Source organism: Anolis sagrei, chromosome 5 (genome assembly GCF_037176765.1).
Source record: "Anolis sagrei isolate rAnoSag1 chromosome 5, rAnoSag1.mat, whole genome shotgun sequence".
NCBI lineage: Eukaryota > Metazoa > Chordata > Lepidosauria > Squamata > Dactyloidae > Anolis > Anolis sagrei.
In genome coordinates this window covers 168,916,829-168,942,163 of record NC_090025.1, presented here as the reverse complement: position 1 = coordinate 168,942,163, position 25,335 = coordinate 168,916,829, and the positions used below count along the sequence as shown (strand labels likewise).

Here is a 25,335-nt window from a genome sequence, read left to right as displayed (position 1 = left end):
GCATGTTTTCAAAATGCTAGGTTGGCAGAAGCTGGGCCTAACAGTGGGAGCTCACCTTGCTTCCCAGAGTTGAACCGCTGACCTTTCAGTCAGCAAGTTCAGCAACTCAATGGCTTAAACAGCTGTGCCACTGGGGGCTCCATGTGGTAGTGTAGATTGGGCCTAAGATCCAATAAACAAAGGTTCACTCATTTGAGCCTAGAATAGAACCCCCTACAACAGCTATCAGGAGGGAAGATTTCACAGATTTTGCCTTCAGAATAGATAGGTAGAGATATGAGACAGAGAATGTGATCAACACTCCAGACAGTGGTATTAAGCTAACATTGCAGGTGGGGCAATTCAGCTCACGCATGAGTCATGTTAAATGCCTGAAGGATAAGTTTTATATAGCCTGTATAAATCATTTTGTTGTTGTTTTGGCCTGTGTTTCAGCAACATACCATTTTATTAGCTCTTTTAAGTTAATTCCAAACCACTGCTGACATCAGCAAGCATTGGCTGAACAATCTCAGCCAGAACACAGAATAAAAAAGGCCCAGGTTTCATTCTTTACCAGGTGTTTCTTTAGCTTTATCTAGCTGCCCCCTACTGACCATAGTTTGATACACGGCTTACAAGAAAAAGCAAGCCACTAGCTGTGAAATTATATTTACATCTAAGCAAAGGAAAACCTCTCTGAATTTAACAGGGATCACTCCCAGCAATGTGAATGGAGGACTGCAGCTGCACATTAGTGAGAGAAAAGAACAAGAAAATTACAAAGTTAATGGTGGAATTTCCTTGAAGAAAGGATCACAGCAGGATTCAAGCAAAATCTTACTTATTTTCTATATACACATTTTAAAAATCCCTTTAAATGATCAAAGTAAACAATGATAATGATAATAATAATAATAATAATAATAATAAAATAAAACTTTTTAACCCACCATCTCTCCCCAAGGGATAAGATAAATAATGACACTTTAAAATGACCTTCTGCATTTTCCATTTATTTAGAAATTCCTAGACTGCTATTTTGGAAAGCCACTTCTAGATTTTGAGTAAAGCGAAACAAGAGATTTGGCCAATGTCAAATTATCCACAGCTTATAAAGCAGGGGTCCTCAAACTAAGGCCCGGGGGCCGGATGTGGCCCTCCAAGGTCATTTACCCGGCCCTCGCTCTGGGTCAACCTAAGTATGAAACTACTTGAAAGCACACAATAACAACAAAAATCCTATCTCATCAGCCAAAAGCAGACCCACACTTTCCATTGAAATACTAATAAGTTTACATTTGTTAAAATTGTTCTTAATTTTAATTATTGTATTGTTTTTAAATTATTTTTGCACTACAAATAAGGTATTTGCAGTGCGCATAGAAATTAATTCATGTTTTTTTCTAATTATAATTTGGCCCGCCAACAGTTTGAGGGACTGTGACCTGGCCCCGTTTAAAAAGTTTGTGGACCCCTGTTATAAAGCAACCACTATTGTTACCAAATGAGAGGGAAGAATGTTTTCAAAACTCAAAGCCTTGTACTTTTCCGATGGCGATTACTCTAAACAAAGAGTAAAAATTACACTAATTTATCTGATGCTATTATATTTTGGTAGATTTAATTATTGTTCAGATGCCTACAGCATTAGGAGAGAAGGCGTTCATGCTCAAGCAACCGCTGAAAGACGAAGTATCTGTTCTCTCCAGCATGGCTAGTTATGAGGGATATCAACAGAGAAGTTGTGTCTCTTCTGGGAAGCACTTAGGTAAACGTAAAGGTTTCCCCTGACATTAAGTCTAGTCATGTCCAACTCTGGAGGCTGGTGCTCATCTCAATTTCTAAGCCGAAGAGCCCTTGTTGTCCGTAGACACCTCCTAGGTCATGTGGCCAGCATGACTGCATGGAGTGCCGTTACATTCCCGCTGAAGCAATGCCTATTGATGTACTCACATTTGCATGTTTTCAAACTGCTAGGTTGGAAGAAGCTGGGGCTAACAGCGGTAACTCACCTTGCTCCCTGGATTTCAGCTGCCAACCTTTCAGTTGGCAAGTTCAGCAGCTCAGCGGTTTAATCCACTGTGCCACCAGGGGGCCCCCTCTAGGAAGCACTTAGTTGTATGGGAAAAAATGCTACCAGAGCTTTAAACATGGATATCACTGGGTATGAGGTGGACACAGAGTTTGCTGCAACTTTTACATTTTTCCCCTTCCTCCCTTAATATGAGAACATTTTGGTCATGGACATTTACAATGGAACTGCAGTCAGACAGAGAAGTAGCTTCAATTGGGTTTTATTTCAGCTCACTGTACACAAAGAATGTCCTATAGACTGTACAAAGCATCTATCAAAAGCCAGGTTCAGTATGTGATATATATTACAGAGTGAGGTCTTTAGGAGAGGGGAACAATTATTGTTAGACAGAACCAAAGACAATCAAGTCAGAACTGAAGAATCTGTACTCGATCTACATCAGGCATGGGCAAACTTGGCCCCTCCAGGTGTTTTGGACTTCAACTCCATAATTCCTAACAGCCTTAAGCCCTTTCCTTTTCCCCCTCAGCCGCTTAAGTTGGCCCATGCCTGATCTACATTATACTAAGCCTTCTGAAAGACTAAGGGCTATCCGTTAATATTCAAGTAGAAAGAGCAGCCTCCAAAAGTGTTTTAGATCTTCTAAAAAGATTCAATCTGTTTCAGAGATCACTCCATAAATTAACCAGGCCAACATGTCTTGGCTTATCCTTTTGTGTAACACCTCCACCCAAAATCTAGATACACTTTTCTCCCAAAGATTGTAGGAAACAGTCTGTCAATCTACACTCTTCAGCCAGATGGAAGCATAACTGACAGGCATCCTGGGTAGCATGAGGCTTGGGTAAGGACAGTGCCGGCCACTTTTCGTGAATGGCTTTTCTAGCCTTTGATTACAGCAATGGGTCTCAGTTTAATGGCTTTCTTGCTGATGCCAGCTGCATGACAAGTGTTAACCACATCTGTCACATTCTTGTAAGATTCAGGTGCCTAGAAGAAACAACACATAAAAGAGAAATATAGGTTGCTTACCTGTAACCGTATTTCTTTGAGTGTCAATCTGTGAAATTCGCACCTATGGGTTTTCCTGTGCGCCTGCGCAGCAATCCGGAACATTCTATCAAATTAAATCAATTTTTAAATGATTATTTTAAGAATATATGTAAGCCCCGCCCATCCCCCGCCCCCCCAGTATATATGCCGCCAAATGTGGCTTGACCGGTAGTTCCCCGGCGCTAAACAGCAGCCAGGTTAGAGGCATGACAAGTGGGGAGGACGGGCGGGTTGTGCGAATTTCACAGATTGACACTCAAAGAAATACGGTTACAGGTAAGCAACCTATATTTCCTTGTCGTGTCATCTGTGAAATGCGCACCTATGGGTGACTTAGCAAGCTACTGGCCTGGAGGCGGGTCATGCCACACAGGAAAAGAGAACAGCTCTGCCAAAGGCGGCGTCCTTTTTCACTTGTATGTCCAACTTGTAGTGAGAAGGAAAAATAGATGGTGTAGACCAGGTAGCTGCTTTGCAGATCTGTTAACGAGACACTCATCGCCAAAAAGCCTGGGAGGTGGACACAGAGTAGGTTGAATGGGCCACCAGGTGAGTAGGTGGATCTTTGCCTGTCAATTGGTAGGCTAGGCGGAATTTGAGACACTCCAAGGGGCTGACCCCTGAGAGGTAACAGGGTAGCCTAATTTGTCTTTCCTGTATTTTAAAAAGAGCTTAGGGGATTTTCTATATGTAGATGTCCTATGGAAATAAAAGGAGAGAGCTCTTTTGACATCCAAGGCGTGAAGGGCACTTTCTAGGGGAGATGATGGGTTAAGAAAACAAGGCTGGGAGAGTTATGTCTTGTGACATATGAAAAAAGGAGACTACTTTCGGGAGAAAGGTAACATCGGTACGGAGAACAACTTTGTCCTCGTGAAACCTAATATAAGGTGGGTCAGACCGGAGGCTGTAAGCTCGCTAACCGTTCTGGTGGAAGTGACGGCCACCAGGAATGCTGTCTTCCACGAAAGGTGAGAATGTGATTGGAGGCCATGGGTTCAAAAGGTGGTTTTGATAGTTGTGACAAACTTAATTACAGACTCCACTGGGGGGAGGGAGAGGAGGCAGGAGGGTGGATGTTTTTATAACCTTTGAGAAACAATTGAATTAAGTGGTTTTGAAAAAGGTAAACCCAATTTCCTTCTAAACGATGAGATGGCTGATAGGTAACATTTTAGAGAGGAGAGTGAGGAGCACTTATCAGAGAGGTGGACTAGAAAATCTAATATCATGGGTATTGGGCCTGTATTTGGGTCATGCCCTGCTGTTTCTGTGAATGGCTTGAAGAGGGACCATTTATAGTTATAGGACTTTTTGGTTGCTGGTTTGTGGGCAGCGAGGAGTATACATGATACTTCCTCTGATTGGTTTAATGCGGTCTAATCATCCACGCCGTCAGGCGGAGGGATTGGAGGTCTGGGTGAAGTACCAGTCCGTTCTCTACAGTGAGAAGGTCCGGAGTTGGTTTGAAGTGGAGAAACTCCCAGTTGGAGATTTGGAGGAGTGGTGCAAACCAGTGTTGCCGGGGCCACCAAGGGGTGATTAGCATGCAATCCGAGTTGTCATGGATTATTTTGGTTATGATTGGGGATGGGCGGGGGGGAGGTAGAGTAGACCTGGAGTCCAGTGGAATAGGAAGATGTCTCCGAGATAGCCTGGGGGTGCATGGGGGCGGAGTCTTGTGTAGTAAAAGGGCAGTGATTGTTTAGTGGTGATGTAAAGAGAACTATTTTGGGTTTGCCCCATTGAGTGTGATGGTTTGAATTGTTTGGGGTGGAGGTGCCACTAGTGATTGTTTTTGGATGATCTGTTCAGGGAGTCTGGTAGTGTATTGTCCTGTCCTGGGAGGTGAATGGCCGCGAGAAGGACATTTCTCTGAATGCACCATTCTCATAAGCGTGTCGAAATGCAGAGTAGTGTTTGTGAGCATGTTCCCTCTTGTTTGTTGATATAATATTTGACCACAGTGTTGTCGGTTACAATGTGGACCATGCGGTTGGATATAATGCGGGTGAAAGCATGAAGAGCTTCTCCATCGCCATCAGCTCGAGGATATTGATGTGGAAAATGGCGGTCCTGAGGGACCAATGGACACTGACTTGAAGTCCTTGAGTGAGTTGGAAGCCTGAGTTGGAAGCGTCTGTTGTGAGGGACATAGAAGGACGGGGTTGGATGAATGGCATCCCCGATTGAACATTGTATTCTTTTGTCCACCATGATAGGGACTGGAGGACACTGTGTGGGGAGTGTAGGACCCGGGACTGGGGGTCGCGGAGAGGATCAAATGTTTTGGGACCTCATCCAAAAAGGGGTGTATGGAGTGACGTTGGTAGTAAAAGACATGTGACCAAGGATAGACTGGATGGCCCAAGCAGAGGAGCTTGGGAGCGTAAGAGGTTGAAGATGGCTCATTGCAGGTTGGAGAGGCAGTCTTCTGGGGGGAAAGCTCTCTGCATCCTGGAGTCTATGACAGCTCGTATGAATTGGATGTGTTGTGTTGGGCAGAGAAGAGATTTTTCTTGGTTTATGACCAGGCCAAGGTCCTTTTGATAAGCGAAATGGAAGAGAATTGAATGGAAAATTGTTATGTTGAACTGTAAAAGTTAGGAATCTGAAGTGTGATTGTCTATTTGTGATGCGAAAGTAAGCATCCTTGAAATGCACCGTTGCTAGGCAAGACTCCTCTGGATTGAAGGGGAGTATGTTGGGAAGTGACCATGCGGAATTTACGTGGTGTTTCCCAAGGTCGAAAATGGGACGTAGTCCTCCATCTCTTTTGTCTACTAGAAAGTAGCGAGAGAAGAAACAAGAGGTGGCTTCATGTGATGGTATGGGGAAAATAGCTCCTTTGTGAAGTAGAGAGTTAATTTCTTTCCAGATGGTATGGAAAGGTTGGGTGAGGAAGATGTTTCCTACAGGGGTGTAGGTATCAAATTGTATAGCATATCTTCTGTCAATTATGTCCAGGACCCAGGTGTCTGTAGTAATAGTCTGTCAAGCCGGTAGGAAGTAATGTAGTCTGTCTAAATATGTAAGTGGTTGAGTTGGAGTGGGGAAGGGGGGTGGTTAACGTTATAGTAAAAATGAAGTTATTGTAGTTAGTGGGTCTGATACCACGATACTGACCTCTGGAGGGAAGAAGGGGTCGTGTCAAAGTTGTAGAGGGGGCATATGGTGTTTGCCGTCCTCTATAGAAGGAAGTGTTGAAAGGTCTGTTGTAGTATTGGGGACGATAATAATAAGAGCCCCAGCGTTGGCGTTGGTATGTGTATGGCTGCTGGTCATACTTGGAGACTATTTGTTTCATCTTGTGTTAGTGTTGTAGTTGTGAGTCAGTTTCAGGATTAAAGAGTCCTGCTTAATCCATTAGGAAGTCTCCAATAAGTGTGTATTCAGATAGGGAAAAAATAGCAGCTCGAAACCAGGCATGGCGACGAAGGGCCACTGAGCCTGCTATGAGTTTGACTGAGGTGTCAGCTGTGTACTTTGCAAGGTCTTTTGAAGGCCAGATAACAGGAGAGCTTCCTGTTAAAGGCTTTAGCCAAAGGTTGTTCAGATGGAGAGAGTAAGTCTAGATAAGGAGAGGTTTTGTTTCATAGAAAAGTTTATAGACATTCATATAGGCTCTATAATGGGCTATGCATGGAAAAAGGCATGTTGGGGAATAAATATTTTTATTTATTTGTTTATTTGCCATGGAGTGCTATTTTTTAGTTTTATTTTCTTTTTTCTTTATTAGAAGGGAAAGTCTGGTTTTTCTGTATAGGCTTTGGTTGAGCATCAGTTAGTATAGAGTTTGCTTGGGCATCTTAGATAGCCATGAAGCTGAAGAGAAATCAATACAATAAAAAAATTATTATTATTTTTAATTTAAATTTTATTTCATTATTATTATTATTGTTCCTTTAGGAGTTGCTGGAACCATAGGCACAGCAGCTCCTGTATTTTTAAAATTTTTGAGAAGATAGGGCAAGGTGGGCAACACAGTGGATGTGGGGGTTTCTTGCTCAACAGAGGAGAGACATGAGTCTGCAATTGTATCTGATGGTTGTAGTGCAGAAAGGTTGAGGGCTCTGGCAAGTCTTATTAGGAGGGCTGAGAATTTATGAAATCCTCTTAACTGTTGCGGAGAGGGTTCAGGGTCTGGGAGGGGATCCTGAATAAATGGCTGAGGTTCTGGTTCAGTTTGTTCTTCTGGAGGATGAGAGAGTGTGGCAGGAGGAGGTGTATGTGGGGGCTGTGGGTATTTATCCGGTGGATGAGCATTGAAGCCTTTGTTGTGATATATAGTAATCAGGGGAGGGAGAATGAGCCCTCTTGGGAGGAGGGATGGGGGAAGTTTTAAACAGAAGCTGGATGGCCATCTGTCAGGGGTGATTTGAATGTAATATTACATTTGAATGTAATATTCCTGCTTCTTGGCAGGGGGTTGGGCTGGATGGCCCATGAGGTCCCTTCCAACTCTTTGATTTTATGATTCTATGGGGGATGGTTTGGCAAAGAAGAGGGAGAGCAATAGCGGTGCCGGGAGGGCTGTGCTGATGAAATGGGATGGAGGGAGGGAGGAGTCTCCCGCGGTACCGGGGACTCTGGCAAGTCTGGGAAAAGCGGTGGGGAGGGCTGAGAGGCAGGAAGGGGAGGGGGGGAAATGGAGGGATCGGCTGTAGGTTGAGTTTCTAGCTCAAGATGAGGAGCCAAGAGTTCAAGGGGGAGGAGGGGGGAGGGATCCTCCATTTGGAGGATAGTTGGGGGAGGCTCCTGTAACTGGAGTATGGAACCGGGAAAACTGGGGCATCGGTTCCAGTGCAGGGGGACTCAAGGGCTGAGTGCCAGTGAGTTGCCGTCCCTTTTTTGATTTATTTGCTTTTTCCTTTGATTTAGCAGACCTCAGGGTTCCAGTGCAGGGGGACTCAAGGGCTGAGTGCCAGTGAGTTGCCATCCCTTTTTTGATTTATTTGCTTTTTCCTTTGATTTAGCACACCTCATGGTTTGTTTGAGGGGTTTTTTTTTTTTTTTTCTCTCTCTCTTTCTTTCTTCCAGCGGCTGGCTCCGCTAGGGAAGCACTTGCCGTAGTTTAGTCACGCCTATCCCCAACATGTGGGGAGGGAGGCTGAAAAGGCTCTTGCAAAGGGGAGGACTGGGTGAGGAAGGGAGCCCTTTGCAGCGGCAAAGCACATTCATACAGGAGGGCTTTAGCAGAGCCTCTCCCAAATTTTGAGTCTCTCCCAAACAAAGGAGGCATTTAGTATGCCTATCAGCCTTCGGGAGATTAGCTCCACAGGCTGAGCAGTTTCTTTCTTTCTTTTCTTTTCTTTTTTTAAATAAAATAAAGGGAAGATATTCTAGCCTGAAAAGAGTCGTCAGCCGGTCCGTGGTCGGAGTGGAGAAGGCAGGCAATCGAGGAAGAAGAATCCAATAGGTCAAATAAGTCAGAGAAGAAGTTCATAGATGCTGCCAGTTTAGCGCGGAAAAAGGAACTACCGGTCAAGCCACATTTGGCGGCATATATACTGGGGGGGCGGGGGATGGGCGGGGCTTACATATATTCTTAAAATAATCATTTAAAAATTGATTTAATTTGATAGAATGTTCCGGATTGCTGCGCAGGCGCACAGGAAAACCCATAGGTGCGCATTTCACAGATGACACGACAAGGAATTAGAAGTTGGCACTGAGTTTTTTTAAAAGGTTATTAATGTTAGTATTGATTTAACTGAATTTTTATTCCACTTCAATAAAGTTTTAGAGCAGACCAGGTACTAATGTCATGATGGAATATGATAAATGGTTTGAATGAATTGCATTAAAGGTGCATGGATGGGGTTTAATTCGGCCGAAGAAGACACTGTTCTGAAAGATTAATGCCTGCAATGACAAAATAATTAACTACACTCAGGAACTGTAATTAAAAACCTGTGACAAATGATTAACTGTTGAACTTTTGGGGGAAAACAATGTGTATACATTAATCAGAGACAATGGTTCTTTTAAGTTAAGGATGTTAAGAAGGAAGTCAACACAAGCGTTGCGTTTATCAACATCAATTACGAAGAGTCAACATCTGCCAGGAAACTGAGATGGAACCAACATCTTCCCCAGGATGGAAATTATCTTTGGGATGACATTAGAAGAAATATTGCTATATAAGGGACCTTATTGGGAAGGAGAGAGATAGTGTACCATGGAGTGTCAGATCTGCTATGGGAATGCAGGATTCTGGACACTTGCTCTTTTTTTCAAGGGACGAGAAACAAGTGTGATTTTGGAGTTTTGGATTTTGTGCAGGGAAGTCAGGTTCTGTTGTATGGAAAACAGAGATCTGATCTTTGGCATTGTGCTTAGGGAAATGATGCATTTTGAAGTTTTGGCGTATTAAAGTTTAAGAGTTATGTAACTACATGTTGGCAGATTTGCAGGGAAGCAGTCTGGCCTAAGAGATGTTCTTCACAGAGGAAGAATCACCATTCTTCCTCTGTGAAGAACATCTCTTAGGCCAGACTGCTTCCCTGCAAATGGTAATGTTTGCAGGGTGATGGATGAATGTTTATATGTGTGTGAATGTTGAGTGAAAATGTAATTCCCCTTTGTTTGTTTGCTAGCCAATGTAACGGTAGGTTTGTGAATCCAATGTTGTTGCATAGAATCTGTATGTCTGTATATCAAATGTCATTCTTTCTATAAAAATGTAGAAGTTCTGATACCTTTCTTTTACTGGAAAATTGTAATATAAAAAAGAACCTATGCTTTAAAATTATTGAAAAGTTATTCATAACACAAGAGGATTCATAAAAGTAAAATAATGTGCTAATAAAACGTTTTGTAATAAAACTGTATCATAATCTAAACATAAGGACTCAAGTCTTCTTGATAAAAGCCCAGTAATCTCATACAAGCTCTCCAAATGTCTTGTTAAAGTATTTGCTTTTTAAAGAACACAAGACTTGTGACAGAGGCTTGTGTTGTTCTGAAACTATAATTTTATAAGGTGGCTGCCCTCACTGAAAAGCTGCCTGTCCTTCTACAGTGGCTACTTCCATGAATGGAAGACTTAGGTTTGTCTCCTCTTGCCACTCATAGGCGAGGGAAGGAAGGCATTCATGACATTATCCATTATTCAGCTCTCATATTATATTATTGTATCTTTTAAAGTGTGTTCAGTAGGCTCTCTCCCTTTAAACAAAATGTTCCAGAGCCAGCAAAAGTTGCAACTCAAGGGAACTATATATACAGCCATTTCATTATGGATACAAAAGAAGAATTCCTGATGACATACACACTAGGTTGTCTCCCAAATGCGAAAAGAAGAAAAATACAACCTCTTTTAGGCTGAAATTATTCAGAGGATCTAGTTTGGTAGTTTTTAAACACTTACTTCTTCCATGACCAGTTTAGGGGAAGCCACACGAATTGCAATCCCCATATCTGCCAACTTGTCTAACACATCTTGGAAATCCAAGTTACGTCGAGATTTGGCACGGGATAAAGCACGACCCTGTAGAACAAGGTAATCATGTCAATTACGACCACAATCTACTATTGAAGCAACAAGCTTGCAGAAAACCTCATTCACATATGGCTTTGGCCATTGTGTTCCAATCAACAGACCTATGAGTTCCACTCCTCCCTTTCTATATAAATTTCCTAATGTTCTACACATCTACTTGTACATCCCTCTCCACTGCATCGTGGAGAATTTAACCCTTTATTAAACATGTAGAAGAAAGATGTTCAGTCAGGTTAAATCACAGCACTATAGCATTTTAAAAAGCTGAACTAAACAAAATTTACATTGCACTATTTTATATGTTGCTCTGTTCCATCTTCGGTCAGAAAAAATTAAACATTTCAAGCTATTGCTACTCACAGCTCCATGACATGTGGTGCCAAAGGTTTCAGTCATGCCTTGCTCTGTACCAGTAAGGACATAGCTGCAGGTTCCCATGGTTCCACCAATCAATACTGGCTGGCCAGTTAGCTGTAATTATACATGAAAAACATTTGTCAGTCCAGTGCATTGCTCAGAAAAGATAGATTCATACACATTGCTTTACAAGTTGGACTACTGATTCATATTAAATCACCCAAGGGTCGCTTCCCATTAGGAAGCCAAAGAAAGTTCATATATCTGAGCATCTATAAAACTCCAACAGCTAAATGAGCAGCTGGAATTTAAAAACCATGTAAAGACATATCTCTTCTGACAGTCTTTAAGCATGAATTTTAAATGCGTGCCCTTTATTTAATCTTCGTTTTGTGTATTTTAATATGGATTTATAGAGATACGTTTTGCTGTGTAGCTTTTATAGAGGTATGCTTTAATATGTGCATTTGTGGTGTTTTTGCAGTGTTTGTGTGTTTTAATTGTTCTGTAACCTGCCTCAAACCATGAGGAGAGACAGGTAAGAAATAAAATTATGATTATGATTATCTTTAAAAATGGCAACTAAGCACCTAGAGAGAGTTGAAAGGTTGTGTGTAAAATCAGAATGGGATCCATGCACCATCTAACTTGTAAAAAAAGCCTATTAACTGAAATATGGAGTCTATTACCAATCCAAGGAATTGCAAAATTACAATTAGAAGTGAAAATGTGAAATAACACAGTAGACTCATACTTGGTAATCAACAGCGATGAGGGGATGGTGAGGAGGAAATGCCCTGGTTGATCCTTTCCGATGAACCAATAAGGTCCGTTCTTTCCCATCTATCACATGTTGCTCTACTTTAGCAATGTTGTGAGATACATCGTAGATCACATGCATATCCAGATCATCAGGGGTGGTATTGAAGACTTTGGCGAATGCCTAAAAGATGTTACAGAGAGGTGAACAAAAAAGGGCAGTCCAGTTTGCAGGGATATAGGGACTCAGTTATTTTCTTTTGTAACTAGCACTTTCTCAAATTTCAGTTAATGTTTACATTCCTTTCTTTGTCTTGGATAATTATTGTCTAGTTCTATTGCCCATAAATACAATACATGCCTATGACTGAGTCCTATATCATCACTCACTCAGGGGAAGGAAAGTGTTATTACTGCGTTAATAAACTGCTGAACACAATCTGAGAGTGAAAGGAAAGCTGTCAGTTCTGAATACCCATCAAAGTACTCATTGCAGGTGGGCAAACATTTGATGCACTCACTGCACTACCAATCCACAAGACAGTGCAGCCTTCTCTTGTCAACAAGCGATGAAATAAATAGAAACATCAATCAAGAAAGTGTGCCATTTCCAAAACAGCAACTACTGTGCAGTGTTTTACAGAAAACTCCAAAATTGCATTCAAAACTTCATTTTTAAGGGAAAGAAAGGTAACCAATAGAATAAGTAGGTTCATGTTTACTGAAGATCTTGGAATGGAGGTCAGGATTCAAAATGAATTTCATATACAGGCAGTCCTCACGTTACGAACAAAATAGGTTCTGTAAGTATGTTCTTAAGCTGAATTTGTTTTCTAAGTTAGAACAGGTACATTTCTTAAGTGTAACTCCAGACAAAAATATAGACATATTTAACTTTGGATAGCACAGAGAAGGGTTAACACCATTTATCTCACTTTCTGCTGTCTCAGTCCTGTTCTTATCTATGAGTCATTTTTAAGTCAGATGTTTGTAACTTGGGGACTGCCTGTATAATTCAAATTTTAGCTGGGTATCAAGCAAACCAAACACATCTCAAGTTCATTAGGAGCTCAAGTTCAGCAGCTCATGTGTTCCATAAAACCAACATTTTCTTGAGCCAGACAGCAACAGGCAACTTTGAGCTTAACTCCACCATAAGAGAGTTATAAGTGATCTTAAAGAGACAAAAGGCTAAGTGACAGACATACTCTCCCTTCTTACCTGTCTAGTGAGAAAAGTCATGGAAGAACGATTGACCCATGCATAGTTTCCAGCAGCTGCCATTCCCTTCAAGTAATCCTGACCCTCCTGGGAAGAAATCCGGGCACATGCCAGCTGGCGATCATTCACAATGATCTTATCTCGTTTCATAGCTTTCTCCATAGCCACCAGTGCATCTATGAAAGGAAAAAGGCCAGAAATATCAAGCACAGTACAGGTTCTTAACAGGTTCATATCAGAAGGACAACAAGCCACAGATACCTGCAGATTCCTCATATGCAAATTAAATACAGAAAGATGTCCATTGCAGCTAATGGAAATTTCCAATCTAACCCTCATTTTGGCAGATGTGACATTTTATTCCTCCAGAGTCACATTCTGTTGCAGAATTCACACAAAACAAGATCTAGAAGCCATTTTATGATATTATTGCTTTAAGTGTTGTAAACAGTGTTCCAAGTTTCAACCATCTGCCACAAACTTTAAGGAAACAGTCAAAAACAACTGGGGCAAAATTTACCAGCGAATCTACAATAGTTATGTTGGTAAACCTTTCTGCAAAAGAATACTCTAAACAAGCATTCGAATTCATGTCAGTCTATGCTTTTTTTGGTTCTGGGTGTGCTAAATGGAAAAAAATTAAAATGTGAATGAGGTTTAATTTTCAAGAGGAAAAAATGGAAATGAGAACAAATACCTTACCTGTAGCGACTTGATGTCCAAGCCCTCTGCTGCCACTGTGGATCATCACACAGATTTGTCCCTTATGGTCTATGCCCATTTTTTTAGCAGCATACTCATTATAAATGTCATCGACAACCTGGATTTCAGCATAATGATTCCCTGCTCCTAAAGTCCCCAGCTGTCAAAGGTAATAAGAAAATTTAGGTATCTATGGAATGGGTTACTGAGAGGCACATCATGGAAGCACTGGCATTTGCATTAGAAATGCAAAGGCAATGGTTTCTAAGACTTTTATGCCACAATGTATATGTATTAGTAATATGGCAAAGGGGAAACACAGTTGTTTAACACCTGGAAATGTTTTTTAGGATATATGTGATAATTTCTTAGTGAACCACAAAGATAACTGTCATGAAACTCAACATACCTTGTTCTAGCAAGAAACTGAGGTCATAGCAAGGTTTTCAATTCAACGATTAAGTACAAATAAAATAATGTTGAAATTCTTCTTGAGGAAGAAGCTAGGAGGCGACTTCATAATGAACTACTGGATTTCAGAATTTAGCACTAAGAAACTAGCAAAGATAGTGTTTTGATAAAAGGATTTGGCAAGACTGAAGTATATTGTAGCAATAAGATATACTGAACTGTGCTGTACATGTTTCAGTTTAAAACTATTAGAATAAAATCTTGTTGCATCAGACTGAAGATCTGTGTAGTTCAGCATTTATCTTCAGTTGCAGGGGTAACTGCAAAGAGGGTGGTGGGTTGTCTATGTATGTGTACATGTTTGTATATGTGTACTGTAGGTGTAATATAATATTAAAATAAAATTATTTTTAAAAGCATTTATCTTCACTATCTCTAGCCAGGTGGCTCTGACAAACTCAAGAGATGCTCTCTCAATTACCAGATGATGAGAAAATGTTATTTGCTATTGTTTCAAACTTCTAAGACACTTTTTCCCCCCAAAGGAGGCAGAAATAAAACAATCATCATATCAGAAAACCAGTTACCTGGGGTAGCCCCCTTTTCTTTGCCCTTGCAGAGACTTTATTTGGGTCAGCTTGCAGCATCCTCCCATACTCTTCACAGTGTTCTTTATCCTCAGCCCAGGCATAACCTTCTCTCAGGGACCAATCCACGCCCATCTCTAGAGCCTCTTCCAGGTCTCTGGAGAGAGATGGGAAAAAAGAGGGAGAGAGGAGGGTTTCCATTAAGAACACCACCAACAAAATACAGAGTGGAATGTAATCATCACTCAAGGCTGCATCTTGCCTTACAATCATAGCAAACAAGTTATTGTCAATTATAAAAACTGGCTTCTAGAGAAGATATAAAATATTTAGATACAAAATTACAACTTCATCAAAACTTCTTCTGGGGTATCTGGACTGGGTTGTTCCAAACCTTGTGAATTTTCCTGGTGCCACTGCCATACCCGGGATGTTCACTAATCTCTTTCCATAGTCTAAAGATATTTAGGAGCGTACTGCAGATCTCCAGTGGCTTATACTTCCCAGTTACTGCTACAGAATGTGTGGGGATCAAGAGGAATCTGACCAGTAATAATACATGACTTGAAAAATCTGTATAGGCTATTAAGATGTTGAGATTTCATTTCCATATTTGCTTTGTTCTTACTTTGCATTCATGGGGATGACACCCTTCGATCCCACGCCAACAGGAATGTGATCAAACATGGACTGAGCAAGCTGCTCCTTCACTGGTTGGACATCACACTCATCAAGGTTGGTACGCAGTAACCTCACACCACAGTTGATGTCAAAACCTACACCACCTGTATTTATAAGTAAATACAACACATTTTTAAAACCCAGTTACATAAATCACACAAGTAGCCACGCACACTGTGAATACAGAATATATGTTTTTATATATTCACGTAATAACAAAAGCACAATTAAACACACAACAAACATAAATCCATTGTCTGAAATTAATTTACAAAAGTTTAAGATCTTAAATCTGATAATGTTCATCACAAGAACAGCCCATCAGAAAAATACTTTCAAGTGTCATCCTTGTGAAATATTGGCTAAGCAACTTTGACACCCTTCACATGAGGTAACATCCTATCATTTGGAATACAATATTATGTTGCTAATTGAACTGTATCTTTTATGTACTCAACTACTTAACCTACTGCCAATTGCTGTACTTGGCAACTATCTGTCCAAGTACTAAGGAAAATAAAGAGTATCAAATTCTTGTGTTATAGATTTTGCAGCTAAACATAAAAAAAACCCCACACATTCAGAATGCCATACCTGGGGATACGACTGCTTCAGGGTCATCCATATCAAAGGCAGCCATATTACCAATAGCAAATCCATAACCAGAATGGACATCGGGAAGCCCTATAGATCTCTGAAATACATTTTAAAAGAAAATAAAGGCGATCAGTCCTAAAATGGGAATGGATACAGTTTTATGATATTAAGACTCAGCTTTCCTAGACTTGTTTCAAACTATCCAAAATACTTATTTATAACCAGCAAGAGAAACATGAAGAGAAGCATACAAATACAAATACAAGTAAGGCGACATTATAAGTAAGCGGGTAGATGTTTTTCAGAAACATCTCAGATGTCATCCTGGTTGTGACTACCTGACTTTACATGTCAACAAACTGCCACAATGATATTCAATTTCCAGAAGAAAAATTATTACTGAAAATTTAACCAGTACAGGTATGGTTCCTGAGTATAAACTCTTCTGTCAGAAATATTAAAAATTAACAAGGTATTTTTAATTACAAAAATGTGAGTCAAACACTGAAAGTATGGAATGACTCAGCAAAAATTGCAGTTCAATATAATCAGGTGTGTCTGTAGCTTAGTATGTCTCAGTGTTAGTTGCTCTCAGGATAAAGAGGCTTCAGTCTGAGTGAGGCCTCAGTGTGAGGTAAACCTCAGTGTTAATAGGCTCAGTTTGTGAGAGGCCTGGTGTGAGAAGGCTTCAGTGAGAGAAGCCCCAAGTTGAAGGCTTCGTGTGTAAAGCTCCAGTGTGATGGCTGCTGTGTGTAAAAGGTTACTGTGTAAGTTCGGTGTGAAAGGAGGCTCAGTGAGAGTGAAACTGTTTATTTGCATGAGAAAGAAGCCTAGCATGGAAGCAAAGATGAAAGTATAAAGAACTTTATTTGTCCTATGGAAACCTTGTTCTTGTAAAGAATACAACCATATTATTTTGCTATAAAGAAAAGCCTCCTAAGGAAGATATAAGATTCGTCTGTGTGTTTTTGTTCTTTTTATCACTTTGGGCTACTGATGCTGGGTCACACTCCTGCTAATAAGTTACTCTGCTATACGTTTATGAGGAGGATCTTTTGTTATTAAGTCCATTCGCCTAACAGCTTCTACTCCCTGAGTGGCTTATATAAGGGACAAGACTCCATCAACTCACATGAACAATGCCAGGCAGTGCAGCTACATTTCCTATTTGTTTCATTGCTGGCAGAAATCCTCCAGCACCTGAATGAGAGAGGACAGAAGCAAAATGGTTATTCTTTCCACAAAAGTGCAACATATCAAACCAATTTCTGGAGCAATCCTATACATATCTCCTTAGACCCACTCAGCTATGAACAGCAAGTTATCATTACAATTATCTTCCATTAATCCAAAGATGGACAGCTTGTAGCTCTCCAGAGAAAAGGTGTTCACTCTCCCTCATATTTAACTGTGCTTGTTTGCACTGAAGAAGTTCTGATCTGACATTTGGTGGGCCACAGGCTGTCCACCGCTGCTTTCAGTCTTAAATATCTGTGCCACATTTTTTAAAAAACCCTCCAACTGTGAAGTATTATACATTTAAGGTATAAAATTATGTGATTTTAATTGATGTTTTCATAATTAATGTTTAACTGTATGGTTTTAATTGCATTTGTTTATTTTTATTTGTACTGGCATTGAAGTGCAGCCTGCTGTAAGGCTGCCCTGAGTCCCCTTTTAGGGTGAGAAGGAGGAAAGGATACAAATATGTGAAATAAGATGAAATTATTACTAAAACACAGGAGCTTCGAAAACAGGATGAGTGACTTTCTTCAAGTGCACTTAAACTCACACTGGTTGTCTACAAAGGATCATCACAAATTAAAAATTCTTCTTATTTTTGGAACACAAGTTAAAAATATCTTATCTTATATGCCCCCAAGGAATTCCGCAGGCTCTGGAATTTTTTTGATTCTGCTCGATGTTTGTTTTATGTCTGATATAATAGGTTGTGTTTTTCATTTAACTTTAGTTGTTAAGTTACAATTTGCTTTTATATGCTGGGTTGTTAATTTTCGTCAGTATGTGTGTACAGTTATTATGGTCAGGCATTGAATGTTTGCCTTTTATGATTGGAATCTGCCCTGAGTCCCTTCAGGGAGAAAGGGCAGAATAATAATAATAATAATAATAATAATAACAACAACAATAATAATAATTAAAATAATTCAATTTTTATAAGAATAGCTGAAAATGGAAGAGATGAAATATTTACATCCCTGATGCTTCCATTAATTAGGATTCAAGCTAGAATGCCTTAGCATTGCACAATCTCTAAACTCCAATTGGACTGGTTGAACTTTTGACCAATTTGGACTCAAAGTAGATGCAAGTTATTTAGGTGCATGGGCTCTAGGCAGGACAGAAAAAAGGTTCAGAAACAAGAGCATTCACATACCTCCACCTCGGCACGAATTCCTTAATTCTTCAAACATCAGCTTCTCTAAAGGATCATTCACATAGAATACACCCTCCACCTAGAATTGAACAGATGAATGTGGGAAAAAGTGAAATGGTTCAGCACCATTCAAGCAAAAAGCAGAAAGTAAATACATTTAGTACCAATGTTGTTTCTTCTTTCATGACTGTTTTAAGAATTTGTTCCCATAAAACAGAGATTAATCATTTTGGGAAGAGTACCTTTGACCCCCTCAAACCAGTGGGAGCTATTCCCTGCTGTTGTATGACCACACTTGCCTCTGTGTTGTAGTGATGGCAGGAATGTGGGCAGGGGTATATGGGGAACAAAAGGTATGTAGGGTAGGAGGGAATTGGTTTAGCCTGCATGCTGTTCACCCTTCCCACTTCCTTTGCTCATTCATGAAGCTGACAGTAGACTGATTATCCCTCATCTGAAATGTTTGGGCCCAGATGCATTTTGGATTTCAGATTCTGGAATGCCTTTATCCACATGTATATATTTAAATTTATTTACGGCCAATGACCCAGAACCTCAATCAATGGCTGATACCCAATGAGAGACTCCCCCCTGGGCACACAGAAGACTGGGCGACTTGGAAGGCACTGAACAGACTGCGCTCTGGCACCACGAGATGCAGAGTCAAACTTAAGAAATGGGGCTACAAAGTGGAATCCACGACATGTGAGTGTGGAGAAGAGCAAACCACCTGCTGCAATGCAACCTGAGCCCTGCCACATGCACAATGGAGGACCTTCTTGCGGCAACACGAGAGGCACTCCAAGTGGCCAGATACTGGTTAAAGGACATTTAATCAACTACCAAGATTGCAAACTTTGTGTTTTGTTTGCTTGTTTGTTAAAAAATGCAATGCAACTGTTTGGTCTGCCGCTGACATGATAAATAAACCACCAAATATCCACAATCATGATTTATAAATACCAGGCATGGTCAAACTTGGGCCCTCCAGGTGTTTTGGACTTCAACTCCCACAATTTCTAACACCCAGGGTGTTAGGATTTGTGGGAGCTAGAAATCCAAAACACCTGAAGTGCCCAAGTTTGCCCATGCCTGGTATATACCTTAAAGACATAGTCTGAAGATAATTCTATACAATATTTAAAATCACTGTGGCTATTAAACTCAAGTTGTCATACACAGGAACCACCAGAAAGCAAAGGTGTTGCATTGTTTCAGCCATCCATGTAGCAATTCTGGTTGCATGATAGATGATGTAAGAGTGTGAAAGACTCAGGAGTAGGGCTCCTTCTTTGGAAGCTTGTGGCAGTTTTCTGGGTCTGCCTTCTGTGAATGCGAGGGGGGAAGGAATGCGGGTTGGCTTCTGGGCTAATGGACGCTGATGGCTTTAATCCTTCCAGCTGGGATCTGCTAATGGGTCCAGACTGAGGAAATATTGGGTGCCATGGATTCTCAGGAAAAGACAAAAGTCGGGTGTTGGATAACTCCATAAACTTTCCCGCTGGCCAGGGATTAATTCATCATTGGGTGTAAAGATTTATTGTTGGCCAGGAAAGATGGTCACTGGGTGATTATTTATTTATTTATTTACTTTATTTCTGTACCGCTTTTCTCAGCCCTTAGGCGACTCAAAGCAGTTTACACAACAATGCAAAATATCACAAAACAGTATAATGCAATTAAAACAGATTATAACATCAACAATTAACAACAGTATAACAATCATAACGCCTCAACAATAAAATCAGAACCCACTCTCATTATCCATTGTTCCGTATTCCTATGTTCAATTTCACTGTTTAGTCAAAAGCTTGTTCGAATAGCCAGGTCTTCACCTTCCTCCAAAATGTCAACAGCGAGGGGGGTGATCTGATGTCTGCAGGTAGGGCATTTCACAGCCGAGGGGCCACCACTGAGAAGGCCCTGTCTCTCGTCCCCGCCAGGCGCACCTGCGATGCAGGCGGGACAGAGAGCAGGGCCTCCTCAGACGATCTTAGTGTCCTGGTTGGTTCACTGGAGGAGATGCATTCGGAGAGGTAAGTAGGGCCAACCGCCCAGAGGAATAACAGGATTATCCCTCTCTTCTGCCTTGGATAGACCACACCTGGAATACTGTGTCCAATTCTGGGCATCACAATTGAAGGGAGAGGTTGATAAACTGGAATGTGCCCAAAGGAGGGCAACTAAAACCATCAAGAGTCTGGACAACAAGCCCTATGAGGAGCGGCTTAAAGAGCTGGGCATGTTTAGCCTGCAGAAGAGAAGGCTGAGAGGGGAGATGATAAGGGCCATATAGGGGAAGTCATAGGGAGGAAAGAGCAAGCTTATTTTCTCCTGCCCTGGAAACTGGGACGCGGAGCAATGGCTTCAAACTACAGAAAAGGAGATTTCACCTGAACATTAGGAAGAACTTCCTGACTGTGAGAGCTGTTCAGCAGAGGAACTCACTGCTCTGGAGGGTGGTGGAGGCTCCTTCTTTGGAGACTTTTAAACAGAGGCTGGATGGCCATCTGTCAGGGGTGATTTGAATGCAACATTCCTGCTTTTGGCAGAACGGGGTTGGACTGGATGGCCCATGAGGTCTCTTCCAACTCTTTGATTCTATGATTTCCTAATTCACTATGTTCCCTAAGGACCCATTCATCGTGGCATTGCTCATTCCCTCGTTAATGACTCTCCAGCCATGGAAACACTTTCCGAGGCGAAGCGGGGCCCACTCACGTTCATGTTGGGCACGAAGCCCTTCTTGATGCGCCAGCAGTTCTTGTCGAGCTTGTCCAGGAACTGGAGCTCATCGTTGTAGCTTCGGCTCATGGCGGCGGCGGCGAGGAAAAACCTGAGTGGAGCCGGGAACCTCCTGCTCACTCCGTGTCACGTCTCCTTTAACGCGAGTACGGAAGCCGAGAAGCAGGCAGGCGAGCACAGGCAGGAAAGGAAATATTCTCAGAGCAGCCGAGGATCTACGGCGCCTGAAGAGGGTCAAACCGCATATGTAGAACTCCCCCGTCTTTCTTGAGCGCCACCTAGTGGCCACATTGAAGAATAGCATTAAGGCAAAGTGGGCGTGGTAGCTGAGCTGGATAAGCCAAAGGGAGAAACCTCACTACCTCTGAGGATGCTTGCCATAGATGCAGGCGAAACGTCAGGAGAACATGCCTCTAGAACATGGCCATACAGCCCGGAAAAACCTACAACAACCCAAAGGGAGAAAGATAATTTCATTGTAGAGTTACTTTTCGTCCTTTAAAAAATTTGATTTGATTTTTGAACGATATATACAACATGTCAGTACAACAATAGTAGCGCAGTGGGTTAAACCACAGAGCTGTTGAGCTTGTTGACCGAAAGGTTGCAGATTTGAATCGGGGGAGCGGTGTGAGCTTCTGCTGTTAGCCCCAGCTTCTCCCAACCTAGCAGTTCGAAAACATGCAAATATGAGCAGATCAATGGGTACCACTCTGGCAGGAAGGTAACGGCACTCCATGAAGTCATGCCGGCCACATGCTCTTGCAGGTGTCTACAGACAACACCGGCTCTTCGGCTTAGAAATGGAAATGAGCACCACAGCCCAGAGTCGGACACAATTGGACTTAATGTCAGGGGAAAACCTTTACCTTTACTAGAGTTACTTTTCGCCCTTTAAAATATTTGATTTGATTTTTGAACGATATATACAACATGTCAGTACAACAATGGTAGCACATTGGGTTAAACCGCTGAGCTGTTGAGCTTGTTGACCGAAAGGTCGCAGGTTTGAATCGGGGGGAGCGGTGTGAGCTTCTGCTGTTAGCCCCAGCTTCTGCCAACCTAGCAGCTCGAAAACGTGCAAATATGAGTAGGTCAGTAGGTACCACTCCGGTGGGAAGGTAACTACGCTCCATGCAGTCATGCCGGCCAAATGATCTTGCAGGTGTCTACGGACAACGGTGGCTTAGAAATGGAGATGAGCACCACAGCCCAGAGTCGGACACAATTGGACTTGATGTCAGGGGAAAACCTTTACCTTTACTAGAGTTACTTTTCGTCCTTTAAATAATTTGATTTGATTTTTGAATGATATATACAACATGTCAGTACAACAATAGTGGCGCAGTGGATTAAACCGGTGGGAGTAGATCAATAGGTACCGCTCCAGCGGGAAGGTAACAGCGCTCCATGCAGTCATGCCAGCCACATGGCCTTGGAGGTGTCTACGTACAACACCGGCTCTTCGGCTTAGAAATGGAGATGAGCACCACAGCCCAGAGTCGGACACAATTGGACTTGATGTCAGTAAACCTTTACCTTTACTAGAGTTACTTTTCGTCCTTTAAAAAATTTGACTAGATTTTTGAACGATATATACATGTCAGTACAACCATAAGACTAAATGTAAAATGTTTCTATCTCATCCACCCTCCCTCCTCCAGTCCTAGTGGGAAAGATTTGCATAAGTGTAAAAGTTCCTTTTTATGCATATACATTGTACAACTAATACAGTTTGACACCCATTTAACTGCCATGGTGCAGTGCTACAGAATCCTGGGAGTTGCACTTTATTTTTGTTTTGTTTTTTTTTTCATGTCAGGAGCAATTTGAGGAACTGCAAGTCGCTTCTGGTGTGAGAGAATTAGCTGTCTGCAAGGATGTTGCCCAGGGGATGCCTGGATGTCTGATGTTTTACTATCCTTGCGGGAGGCTTCTTTCATGTCGTCCCAAGTCCACATTGGGAGAGATGGTAGCGGGGTATAAATAAAGATTATTATTATTATTATTATTATTATTATTATTATTATTATGTCCCCATATGGGGAGCTGGAGCTGACAGAGGGAGCTCAACCTGCTCTCCCCAGATTCAAACCGCTGACCTCTCAGTCAGCAAGTCCTGCCAGCATAAGGGTTTAAATTAAATGGGTTCCTGATTATACACCAAAGTCATATATACCCACAAATACAACAGTATGTATAGGTCAATAATCAATAAACAGGTAAGAAATATATACTTAAATTATTCCTTTTTAGTACGCTCTATTGATATAATGGAAAAAAGATATAGAATACTACTTGGGAGAGGAATGTAAAGTGTTTGTCACAGAAATGTACAATTGTGGGTACTCATACCTGATTTATAACTGTATATATAAGAAAATGCTATATGTTCCAGGTAATGTATTACTATACTCCTACACACAGTCACCCGAGGAAGACTAAAAAATCGAAACCGGTTGTGTGCTCTATAGACTCTTCAGTTCAACTGACTGACTTCACAAGTGGCAAATTTATGTTTAGTTTGATACTTATTCTGATGTATGGAGCAACAACATTATACTTGTAAATTTGTACTTGTTTATCCAATATAAGTTTATATTTCATACCTGTTTATTTATTATTGACCTATACATACTATTGTATTTCTGGGAATATATTACTTTGGCACAAGGGTTTAACCATTGCACCACCGGGGGCTCCACTTTGGTGAGTTGCCAGCACTATGGCAGAGAAGGCTGATGACTTTGTAAACTACAACTCCCATGTTTTCATAATAGTTCCAAGTGGTGTAAAGCTGCATTCTTTCTAGTGTAGATGTATTCAAAGGCGAATAGAGATATTTCTACTCATAGGGTGTGCTTCAACACTGTAGAGTGAATGCAGCTTGACACTGCCTTGACTGCCATGATTCATTGCTATGGAATAATGGGAGTTGGGAGTTGGAGTATGATGAGGCATCAGCAGAAAAGACTAAAGACCTTGTAAAACTACAACTCATAGGATGCCATACTGTTACTGAAAAATCAGATTCCTCTACCAAAAGGTGGAGTCCCCTTCATAATTCCTTGTGATCTCAACATATATGTTTATTAAGAAAGATAACAAGATGTGCTAAAGCAGGGTAACTCATACAGTACAGTGCTTATCTCTTGGAAAACAAATAATATGATGTGCCTATGTTTATATCTGAATGCTTTTTACCTGGCTTCCCACCTACTGTGAGATTGGGGCCATCAGAAAAGGAAAATTCCAGCATGTGAAGTTAATGCTATAATGTAAAGTAGTTTGACTGGAAGTAGCTGACTGGAAGGTTGCAGGTTCAAACTTCTGCCAACCTAAAAGGTAAAGGTAAAGGTTGTCTCCTGACATTAAGTCCAGTCGTGTCCATATTTGGGGGTTGGTGCTCATCCCCATTTCTAAGCCGAAGAGCCGGCGTTGTCCATAGACACCTCCAAGTTCATGTGGCTGGCATGACTGCATGGAGCGCTGTTACCTTCCTGCCAGAGCAGTACCTATTGATCTACTCACATTTGAATGTTTTTGAACTGCTAGGTTGGCAGAAGCTGGGGCTGACAGCGGTAGCTCACACTGCTCCCCAGATTCGAACCTGCAACCTTTCAGTCAACAAACTCAGCAGCTCAGCGGTTCAACCCACTGCGCCACTGGGGGCTCCCTTCTGCCAACCTAGCAGTTCAAAAAAAATGCAAATGTGAGTAGATCAGTAGGTACTGTTCCAGCAGGAAGGTAACGGCACTCCATACAGTCATGCTGGCCACATGACCTTGGAGATGTTTACCGACAACCCTGGTTCTTCGGCTTAGAAATGGGGATAAGCACCAACCCCCAGAGTCGGACATGACTGGACTTAATGTCAGGGGAAAACCATTACCTTTATCTAAAGTAGTCTCCCAGCTTCCCAAGGGGGTCCGGAGATGACATAAGACACCAGATATCAGTAAACAGATTAACTCTGTATACTTTTCATTGAACTGTTTGTATTGACATAAAACCCCATTGTGTTCTCTGGAGCTGACCCTTTGTGTAAACTGGACTGGGCAATTAATGTCATCACAGACTGCTTTGCCTATTGCCCCACCGCATTCCACTGGTCCACAGTTTTCTCAGAGTGGACCTTCCAAATAACTCAAATTTCAAATCTACAAATGATCACAGAGGAAACCCTGACCACCGGTGAAGTCAGGAGGCATCCCTGGCTAGTTAAAGCCCGGATCCTAGCTAGGACAGCTTTTCAGCCAATCAGGGGAGGGCATGGATATTTTGAATGGCTGTCAAAGTGAAA

The 25,335-nt window shown here is 41.5% G+C and overlaps 1 protein-coding gene across 1 annotated transcript; it reads right to left on the bottom strand.

Moving 5' to 3' along the window:
• Positions 1-2,260: 2,260 nt before the first annotated feature.
• RTCB (RNA 2',3'-cyclic phosphate and 5'-OH ligase) lies at positions 2,261-21,227 on the bottom strand. Its single transcript, XM_060776943.2, has 12 exons — positions 21,009-21,227; positions 18,288-18,366; positions 17,022-17,089; positions 15,887-15,986; positions 15,240-15,396; positions 14,612-14,768; positions 13,614-13,773; positions 12,912-13,087; positions 11,686-11,874; positions 10,935-11,045; positions 10,443-10,562; positions 2,261-3,007 (listed from the first exon to the last, which is right to left on the bottom strand). Exons 1-12 carry the CDS (start codon positions 21,099-21,101, stop codon positions 2,900-2,902), a joined length of 1,518 nt encoding a protein of 505 aa, XP_060632926.1. The 5' UTR covers positions 21,102-21,227; the 3' UTR covers positions 2,261-2,899.
• Positions 21,228-25,335: the final 4,108 nt, after the last annotated feature.

What these genes read in the sequence shown, in the direction of transcription:
- RTCB (XM_060776943.2), bottom strand. Translation starts at nt 21,101, where the DNA reads ATGAGCCGAAGCTACAACGATGAGCTCCAGTTCCTGGACAAGCTCGAC. An exon ending in GCTTCGTGCCCAACATGAAC is followed by an intron (nt 18,367 to 21,008) that starts GTGAGTGGGCCC and finishes GTTCAATTCTAG; the next exon opens with GTGGAGGGTGTATTCTATGT. An exon ending in GCACCACATGTCATGGAGCT is followed by an intron (nt 10,563 to 10,934) that starts GTGAGTAGCAAT and finishes CTTGTTCTACAG; the next exon opens with GGTCGTGCTTTATCCCGTGC.